The sequence below is a fragment of the Oryx dammah genome, unplaced genomic scaffold (assembly GCF_014754425.2).
Source record: "Oryx dammah isolate SB20612 unplaced genomic scaffold, SCBI_Odam_1.1 HiC_scaffold_12, whole genome shotgun sequence".
Classification (NCBI taxonomy): domain Eukaryota; kingdom Metazoa; phylum Chordata; class Mammalia; order Artiodactyla; family Bovidae; genus Oryx; species Oryx dammah.
Genome location: NW_024070196.1, coordinates 43,514,915 through 43,525,620, shown reverse-complemented (window position 1 = coordinate 43,525,620; position 10,706 = coordinate 43,514,915). Strand labels below are relative to the sequence as shown.

General features: G+C 40.7%; 1 protein-coding gene across 5 annotated transcripts in view; it reads right to left on the bottom strand.

Moving 5' to 3' along the window:
• Nucleotides 1–562: 562 nt before the first annotated feature.
• The window catches only part of ZNF84 (zinc finger protein 84), a 29,856-nt gene continuing 19,712 nt past the window's right edge, over nt 563–10,706 (bottom strand). For 3 of the 5 annotated variants that reach the window (XM_040251485.1, XM_040251486.1, XM_040251484.1), the window contains 3 exons: nt 9,383–9,509; nt 8,027–8,122; nt 563–6,659 (listed from right to left, as the gene is read on the bottom strand). In XM_040251485.1, the coding sequence (XP_040107419.1) occupies nt 4,687–6,659; nt 8,027–8,122; nt 9,383–9,509 (2,196 nt within the window). In that variant the 3' untranslated portion in view covers nt 563–4,686. Of the gene's footprint in view, nt 6,660–8,026; nt 8,123–9,382; nt 9,526–10,706 lie in introns of all 5 variants that reach the window. The other 2 variants (XM_040251487.1, XM_040251489.1) reach the window with 1 other exon arrangement.

Sequence of the window (10,706 nt, the reverse complement as noted above, 5' to 3'; positions counted from 1 at the left end):
AGAGCAAACAGTTGCAACAGGAGGGCTGTAGTTCTTCCTGATTTCCCTTAGTCTCTCTCTAGACAAACCCAACCTTGGAAGGGATGCTCTGTGCAGTTGTGGAGCTGAACCACCCAGATCCCTCTTCCAGGAACAACCTGCTGCCCAGAGGCAGGGACTCCCTCCACTTGCCAGCTTGTCCAGAGGTGGTCTCAGGGGAAAAGGGCTGCTTCACCTGAGATCACTCTCTCCTCAGGGCAGCCTGCCTGTACTGACTGACAGCTCAGGGTTGTAAGGGCCTGAATGTCATGGCCAAATATGAGATACTTTTACGAGTGATTCTCTTCAGAGCCTCTGCTGGTCTGGCCAATGTCTCCACAACCTACAGTGCAGTTTTGACTTCTCCTTTGACCAATCCATTCCCTTCTCTTCTCCCATTACTTCACGTTGATTCTCAATAAACATCTTGCACCCCAAACTTCACCTCAGTATCTGCTTCCAGAGGCCCCAACTTATGACACAGTCTGACCTTGCTGTCAGTGAGGAGTAGCACTTGGGTTGTAATAATGAACATAACTTGAACGAAACAAACATGGGGATTTATTATAAGGATATTTGGGATATCTCACAGAAAATCCAATAATCAAGGCAAGAAAATGGCAGAGATAAACCCAGACTTCAAGACAAGAACCAGATCCTGGAACCCAGCCAGGATGCTCATGACTTGGCTTCCGTGGTGGCTTCACACTTCTCTCATTGCAGCTATGCCTCCTCATGTGGTAGAAAACACAGCCACTGACAGCACTCACATTTATGTACCAAAGCTTCAGTTGTTAACATTATATAGACAAATAAGAAAGTCCTAGATTTCCAGAAGCTTCCTAATGGGAAAGATAAAACATGCAACGATTTTATCACCAGTGAAATACATGTACAGGTTCACATAGGTTGAATAGATATTAACAAGGAACAAGGGCATTTCAGTGGCAGTAGATTGACAAAAAAGCACACACACACAAAAGCATAAAGACAGATTGTAGAGATTGTAGAACTCTCAAGTAGGTTAAGGACACAAAAACAAAACAAAACCAAGACTGTAAGAGGAAAGATAAAGTATTCAGAAATTATGAACAGGTGTGGTTTTGTATAAAAGTACTCATATACCACGAGGACATTACAGCTTAAGTCCACAACTGTATGTGTGTGTGTGTGTGTGTGCACGCACATGTGCTCAGTCATGTCCAGCTCTTTGCAACCTCATGGACTGTAGCCCACCAGGCTCCTCTGTCCATGGGATTTGCCAGGTAAGAGTACTGGAGTGGGTTGCCATTCCTTCTCCAGGTGGATCTTCCTGATCCAGGGACCAAAGCCATGCCTCTTGTGTCTCCTACACTGGCAGGCGGATTCTTTACTGCTGAGCCACCTGGGAAGCCAAGTGTACAATTAGCCACATGGTATTTCAATAGAAGAGTGTATAATCAGAATTCCATCTTAAAATAACTAGTATATATATAAGTGCAAAACATGAACTGAAAAGATGAAAGGGCAAAAAAGATGCATACAGCTGCAAAGTCATAGCTGAATTAGTTAATTGGCATGCAGGCCAGCACTAGGTGCTCAGCATCTGAAAACTTGTTGGTATCATGTTTGTAGGCTAACAAACTCAATGAAATTGACAATCTGGGCACATACTGGAGTAAATGACCAAATGACTGAGATCTCGAGTGTAGAGTCCAAATGTCTATGGATGTATACTTTGCTATGTAATGCAGATGTTGGTAGATATGTCTGGTATTCTTTGGGTTCATTTCATCTCAGGGTTCTACATGTGATCAAAAAAGTCACATGAAATAAAAATGTCAGGAACATATATATCCATACAGATAATGGTGTCTGAAAATATCAAAGCCCACAAAGAAAAGTTGAACACAAGGCAATCCTGATATAGGTCTCAGAATTCATAGATAGGACCTCCAGAAGATCCAGTATTTAATATAAGGAATATAACAGAAAGTATGCTCTGCAGGATTGCTTCCACACCAATGGAGGAACCTGAGAGGTGAAAGAGGAAAGGGAAGGAGATGCTCCTCCTCAAGTATTCCATCTAAATCTCATTTATTGAGCTTCACAAAACCATAAGTAAATCCAGCCTAACTTTAAAATTGGCTTTCTTGATGCAGCATTTGTAGTAGGAATCAGTGAGGGGAAATATAATTTTGTAGTTTACCAAGGTGTCTTAAAAATGTAACACTAAGAATCTCTAATTTCAGAATCAGAGGCCTGTTGTTACCCCTCAGAAGACAGAATGCCAAGTGAGTTCTACACCACACACTTGGGAGGTGGAACATCAGGTATTTTGATAAACAAAACCCCTGCTGCCAGCATCAGCCCTGGCACAGGATGACTGACATCAGACCCTTAGGAAACACATTCGCCCTTGGGATTCAATCAAAAGGCCAGTGAAGTTTCATCATCTCAAAAAGGAAGTTCTAAGATTAACTGCTTAATAGTCCAAAAATAATCTAGAACAGGAGTGAGCAAAACTAGGAAGTTTTTAGACAACAGACTCCTGGGCCCAATCCAAGACCCAACAAGCCAATCACTGGGCTGAGGAAAGAGACCCAGGATAGATGGAAAAGAAAAAATGGAAAACAACAACAACCACCCACAAAGTAAAACACCACACTGTAACTACTTGTTCTTTTACAAAGGTCTGTTTCACCAACCTGGTACAACGACCTTAAGGTATTAGGGAGAAAAGTAGGATGTCCATAAATTTATGTATGAATAAAAATTTGGGAAATAGGACTTTGTTGAAATTCTGGTACAACAGTTCATGAATTTACCCTCATTTATTTAATATTCCAATTTTCCAACAATGATGTAAAATTGTACATAAAGAAAAAAATACTGTTAGAATCAAAGGTACCGAACACCACACTGTTAAAACGACTTGTGCATGAGAGAAGGCCTGATTTTTCCAAGTATGGAAACTAGACTAGACTTTTCTGAATTTCACCATCATACAAAAAACATAGTTGATTTTGTCAAACGACATTATAGAGAGATTGCTACAGAAGTCTAAATAAACCTAGGCATGGGTCATGCATTTTCAGAAGGAACCACCCTTATAAAATGGTAAGCACACATAGGAAATTTCTCTTGTGCATGATATGACAGTTGAAAGGCAAGTGAAACACAAATATTTCCAATGATGAAATAATAAAAACTTGTTTTCTGATACCTGTCTGGTAATCACAGAAATCTGCAGGAAGGCAAAATAGGCTTCCTGGGATACATAAAAAATATGGTTCTCACCACGAAATCCTCTATATTTTATATTCTCTGCATAGTGACTCTCAAGTACTAGTTTCTTCATCTAATTTTTACAGGATATTTTATGAAACACCAAAACATAATAGCAGCACACAATATTCATGACAATTCATCACAGTAAATTAAAACACAAGTTGTACTTGGGTGACATAGCACTTAAGATACACACACTGGATGCACGGAGGCACCTTGTTACACAAGGAGGTCATTCTGCTCCAAGTTAATGCCACTGAGCAGGAGTGCAGAGCCACAGTGCCCACTCCTCACAATTCACTTGTGCCATTCTGCAGTTCTACACTAGAATACTTATTAACCAGGTTTTATATAAACTGTTTCTCAGAGTCTAGGATCCAAAAGACTTTATATAATGTTGGCTTTTGCTACTAAAGAGAAAGGTCAGTGACAACAATAGAGTCTTTTATAAACTAACAAATCATGAGGAAATGTGTTGATATTACATGCTACTTATTGAGCAGTAAGACATGTCCTATGAGTTACCATTTTTATAGTATTATTAAAATAGAAAAACCAGTGGCACATGGTATGTCTTCATAGACATCAGAGGCACTACAAGGCATGTACATCTCATGCTCCCAATTACATTACCATATGTACTTCCAAAATACAAAACACAGCCTGTGACACAGGAAAATAAGCCATAATTATATACCATGGAGAAATTTTGTATTCCAAAGACTCAATTTACTCACATTTTTAGAAACTTCATACTTGAGCCTTAATATAATTTAGAACCAGTTATTTTTGGTACCCATGTCTATAGAGTGCATGGCTTTCCATTATAGCATTATATCTAGGGGCATGTATTTCTAATGTCTCTAAACTCTTAGGTATACCCACAGGATACAATATGGTGGGGTTACTTGCCAAAGATTGTCCCATATTTAGTATTTTCAAAGAATTCATTCCTGAGGGCATCTTCTTATGTACAATGAGCTGTTATTTCTTGATGAAAATATCACCTCACTTGCTGTATTCATGAAGTTTTCCTTAACTCACTAGAATAGGGTTCATTTTCAGTGGTAATTTTCCCCATGGCTAATGAAATTTGATTTCTGGAAAGCTCTCTGATAGTCACAGTACTCTTCTGTACTGTTAATTTTCTACTGTAAAAGGTTTGACTACGGTTTGAAATGTTTTTGAAATCCACTGCAATTCATAGGGTCATTCTCCCTCTATGGATTCTAATATAAGAAACACATCAGTCTGCTGAAATCTTCCCCGACATAACCTATTTAGAGTTCCTAACTTAAAAGTGTATTCAGACATATAATGTGATGTAACTATTATCTGAAAGATTTACCATAACTGATGAGGTAAGATCTCTGTCAAAGACTAACATTAATACCATTCTTAGGATTTCTTTACTGTATGAGTTCTCCGATGATTAATGAGCTGTGACTTTTGGGAGAAGGCTTTCCCACATTCACTGCATTGAAAAGGTTTCTCTCCTGTATGGATTCTCTGATGATTAACAAGCTGTGACTTCTGAGAGAAGGCCTTTCTACATTCACTGCAACTGTAGGGTCTCTCTCCTGTGTGTGTCCTCTGATGTGGTATGAGGTGTGACTTCCGAGAGAAGGCTTTGCCACAGTCGCTGCATTCAAAGGGTTTCTCTCCTGTATGTGTCCTCTGATGATTTATGAGACTTGACCTCTCCCTGAAGGCTTTCCTACATTCACTGCATTCATAAGGCTTTTCTCCTGTATGAGTCCTCTGATGTCTAATTAGTTCTGATTTTTCAAAGAAAGCTTTTTGACAAAGACTGCATCCATATGGTTTCTCTCCTGTGTGAATTCTCTGGTGAGTATTGAGCTGTGACTTCTGGGAGAAGGCTTTTTCACAGTCCCTGCATGCATAAGGTTTTTCTCCTGTATGGGTTCTCTGATGTGTTGCAAGGCTTGACTTTTCACCAAAGGCTTTTCTACATTCACTGCATTCATAGGGTTTCTCTCCTGTGTGTGTCCTCTGATGTGATATAAGATGTGACTTCTGACAAAAGGCTTTTCCACACTCACTGCATACATACGGTTTTTCTCCTGTATGGATTCTCTGGTGATTAGTGAGGCTTAATTTTTCACTGAAAGCTTTTCCACATTCACTGCACTCATAGGGTTTTTCACCTGTATGAGTTCTCTGATGTCTGACAAGCTGGGATTTCCTACTGAAAGCCTTCCCACACTTAGTGCATACAAAGGGTTTCTCTCCTGTGTGTGTCATCTGATGTGATAAGAGGTGAGATTTCTGGGAAAAGGCTTTCCCACACTGGATGCATCCATGAGGCTTCTCTCCTGTATGGGTTCTCTGATGGTTAATAAGACTAGACCTCTCTCTGAAGGCTTTCCCACATTCACTGCATTCATAGGGTTTCTCTCCAGTATGAATTGTTTGATGTCTAATTAGCTCTGATTTCTCAAAGAAGGCTTTTCTACAATCGCTACATCCATAGGGTTTTGTTCCTGTGTGGGTCCTGTGATGTGTGACAAGCTGTGACTTCCTGCTGAAGGCTTTCCCACATTCTCTACATTCAAAAGGTTTCTCTCCTGTATGAATCCTTTGATGATTGATGAGATTTGACTTTTCACTAAAAGCCCTCCCACATTCAGTGCATCCATAGGGTTTCTCTCCTGTGTGTGTCCTCCAATGTGATATGAGATGTGACTTCCGGGAGAAGGCTTTCCCACACTCACCACATTCATATGGTTTCTCTCCTGTATGTGTCCTCTGATGGGACGTCAGCTGTGACTTTTGGGAGAAGGCTTTCCCACACTGGCTACAATTGTAAGGTTTCTCTCCTGTATGAGTTCTATGATGTGTAATAAACTGTGACTTCTGGGGAAAAGTTTTGCCACATTTACCACAGCCATAGGCTATTTCTCTTATATGTCTGCTCTGATGTTTAATGAGACTTGATTTCTTACTGAAGCGTTTCCTACATTCACTGCATTCATAGAGCTTCTCCCCTGAACGACTTCTGTGATATATGATGATCTGTGACTTCTTATAGCTAATTTTATCACATGCATAGTATTTTAACCAAGTATCAGTTTCCTCAGTCTTGGTATGGAGAAATAATTTATCAAATATGTTTAAGTCAGCTGGTTCCATTCTTCCATAGTTTGCTTTTGGAATAAGAAAATCTAAATGATGTTTTAAAATTAATCCATCTATGTCACCTTCTTTGTTTGATTTCCTTAAAGGAATAAAGTTCATGCTCAGATTAAACTTTTTTCCAAGTGTATCACATTCATGATCTTGTTTCATATTTTTAAACTTCTTGTTATCCTTGTGCCAAGTCATGTGACCATTTACTTGAAAGACTTGATCTATGAAGAAAAAAAAAGTCCTATAAGTCCTTTCATAGTTGTGTTTATTGAATAAAAACCTAGAAATGCTATTTGATGGAATTAAGGCCTTTTAATGTTTAGTTTCCTAGTATGACTGCAATGTCTAACCTCTAGGTATTGAAAAACACTTTAAACCCTGTAAACAAGAACAGAAAGCAGTAGATTAAGTTTAAGTGAAACTGACCACCAACTTGGGGCAAAGGGAGTAATCGCTGAACAGGCTACATGGGCTCACTCCACAGGTCCTCAGTGTCACCTGCCCCTCTTCAGCCACACTCAGAGGATACTGCAGCTCAGGTCAATTGTGGGACCCAACCTGCATACCCACATCTCTCCACCAAGAGATGGAGAGATGGGCTTCAAGTGCATTCTTGGGCCATGTGCAGGGATGCCAGATACTCCGGAGCCTTAATATTCCCTGGGGCAATACTCAGTCACTGAGAAACAGGAGACAGAGGGTGGTACTAGCTTTCTGGTTCCTCAGAGGGTTCTTCCCAGAAGCACACTGTTCATGCATTTCTCTCTCACCCCATCTCACTTCCTCTTCTCCCACTAACACTGTAGAGATCACAGTCCCACTAAATATCTCACGGTCTGCTTTTGAGGGGCCTTGAATTAAGTCAGTGTCACACAACAGGAAATGAGGAGAAGGGCCCAGCTCTTCAGAGCAGTGCTGGATGCTTGGTGGTGCCACGTAACTCACAAAAGAAGCTGAGAACTGGGATCTACACTAGCTAGTAATTTGGGAAGTTCAGACTAGGCTTAGTTTTAAGTGGGAATAGAGAAGTCTTTCAAAAGATGTTTTCCAAAGGTAAAAAACTTAGTAAAAAAAAAAAAAGATAGAAAAGAGGTAATTCTATATACTCCATGTCTAAGCTACAGAAAAAGCACAACAGAACTTGACCAACTAAGGGGAGAAGTGGACCAACAGTTTGGGAGGAATAATAATCCACTTTCTGACATAATAAGGCTGAACAGAGAGGGTTTCACATCAGAGACACCCAAAGTGGGGAAAAATAAAGCCCTGATGGTCAAGAACAGGTGTCTTTGACCACAGAGAGAAGGGAGGACAGAAGGAGATTAACCACATCAGGGGACAGAATACCTAAAAAGAAGTCAAAGTCCCAGATGTGAAAGACTGGGAATAACATCATGGGCCAAACCAGCTGGAAACATTTCACTTCAAGCTATGAGCACTTTAGTAGCTCATGTTAACTGCTCTGAATCACCATTAAAGGTTTCAGATTTTGAAAAGAGCCCTCTAAGGCATATTTCAAGGATGCCAAGCACCACCAGCTGAGAATGACTTCCACCTTCTCTCCTCTGCCTGGTCTTCATACACTCACCTAATGAGTCTGAACTTGGAATTTCTCCATCTCCTGTCCATGGCTCTTCTCCTTGCTCCAACTTAAGGATGACACCAGGTTTCATAACTTCATAACCTGTTCAGGGAAAATCACAAAGACCTTGGCCCCTACTGCATGGCCTTTGAGGCCTCTGAAGAAGAAGCAAGGTTTGGAATTAGCTGACCCAGTGAAGCCACCCACATGAATACCAACAAAGTAAACAATCCTCAGAGGAATGATAACAGTCTCCCCAGTGGATAATATGGTCTAAGAATCTTTGACTTCTATAACTCAAGTCCAAAACCATAAAGCCTTCAGAGGCTCTGTAGTTGGTCTGCCCTGGTTCAAATTCAGGCTCTTTCATTTCCTAGCTGTCAGGCCTTGGGAAAAATACTTAACTCTTTTCTTTGTTTCAATTTCCTCATTAGAAGAAAAAAAAATAGTGCAACACACCTGCCATACAGGATTGCTCTTACGATTGAGTCAATATAAGAACAATATGTGAAATTCGGTAAATTACATGCCTCAGGAGCTTTGTTGCTGTTCAGTCACTCAGTCGTGTCTGACTATTTGCGACCCCATGGACTGCAGTATGCCAGGCTTCCCTGTCCTTCACCATCTCTCAGAGCTTGCTCAAACTCATGTTCCACTGAATCAGTGATGCCATCCAACCATATTCAATCTTTCCCAGCATCAGGGTCTTTTCTAATGAGTTGGCTCTTCATATTAGGTGGCCAAAGTATTGGAGCTTCAGTTTCAGCATCAGTCCTTCCAATGAATATTCAGGATTGATTTCCTTTAGGATTGACTAGTTTGATCCTCTTGCAGTTCAAGTGACTCTCAAGAGTCTTCTCCAACACCACAGTTCAAAAGCATCAATTCTTCAACACTCAGCCTTCTTTATGGTCCAACTCTCACTCACATCCATATATGACAACTAGAAAAACTATAGCTTTGACAATATGGACCTTTGTTGGCAAAGCCTCAGGAGCCTCACTACCACTATTGCTATTAGCTTCAGAGGCGGCACAATGAAATTAAGACTTCATTATTGGAAGGTGAGGTTCAAATACTTTCCCTGGGACTGTCATAGTCCAAGAACTTTGATCTCTAAAATTTAGGTCCAAAATCATTAAAAAATTTGCAAGTCCCAGAACTCTCAGAAACTAAAAAAGAACAAGCAAGGTACTAGACACAATATGAGATCTTCTGGGAAGTTTTTCTTTTTTTGCCCATGCCACAAAGCTCTCAGGATCGTAGTTCCCTGACCAGGGATTGAACCCAGGCCCCCCTGAAGTAGAAGCACAGAGTTCTAACTGCTGGACTGCCAGGGAAGTCCTGGGTAGCTTTTCTTACCTAGGGACACGAGACTGCTATAATTCTCCAACATGACATCCTTGTATAAGTCCTTCTGATGGGGGTCCAGTAGCTGCCATTCCTTCTGGGTGAAGTCCACAGATAAATCTTCAAATGAGAATGACCCCTGTAAGAGCACAGTCCTAGTGAATCAGAAGCAGAAATCACTAGGTGATATAGGAAACAAGTATCAGAGCTTAAACACATCATTCTTATCATGGCAAGTTACAGAATGTCTATTGGGTCCCAACTTTTGCAGTGTATTTTGTGGGATAAAAGGCAATTATGCATTCTTTCATCCTCTCATTTACATGAGAACTGAAGTACATGACTTTAAATTTTCCAAACCACTAACAAAGTTTTCACTGAATGTCAAATTTGGCACCAGAAGAGGCGGCAACACAAGAAAGATAATAAAACAATATCCTCAAAAACTTCTTAGGTTGTAGACATATACAAATGTGTACACTTATAAATAAAGCAAGTTGCTTTAAGAGTTGAGGCAGAAAGGCCAGTGAGGGCATGACATGGGTCAGAGAGGGAGCCCAGCACTCCATCTATGGTCATATCATATCATATCATATCATATCTCTACTGAAGATGTGATACATGAAATAAAGTTTTAGGAAATTAGTAGTGGTTTCCATAGAAAAGGGGGTGCAAAAGCATTCTGAGTGACCGCAGGTCCAAAATGGGGACCCAAACTGCTAGGGTAACACAGTATAAACAGTTCAGTCAGACAAGGTCCCAGGGTACCTTGGGGTGACTGGACTGCAGGCCACAGTGGGAGCAAGGCAGATGTGGTTACCAAACCTTCTCACTGCTGACAATTACCCATTAGAGCTTTTACAGGATGGAAGTGATATAACCTAATTTACATTGCAGAAAGATATCCAGATATTTAAAAATTAATTTTATTTATTTATTTTTATTTTTGACTGCTCTAGATCTTTGTTGCTGTGTGTGGCCTTTCTCTTGCTACAGTGCACGGGCTGCTTAGTGTGGTGGCTTCTCCTGTTGCAAAGCACAGGCTCTAGGGCACATGGGCTTTTGGTAGTTGTGGCATGCAGGCTCACTAGTTGTGGCATGCAGACTCTAGAGCAAGCAGGCTTAAGTAGTTGCGGCTCACAGGCTCTGGAGTGTAGGCTCTGTAGTTGTGGTGCATGGGCTCAGTTACCCCATGGCATGAGGAATCTTCCTAGACCGGGGATCGAACCCCCATCTCCTACATTAGCAGGCAGATTCTTAACCAATGGACCACTAGGGAAGTTGTGGTATCTGGATTTTAAATCAAGATGGATTTCTGTCCCAAAGTCTCCTAAGA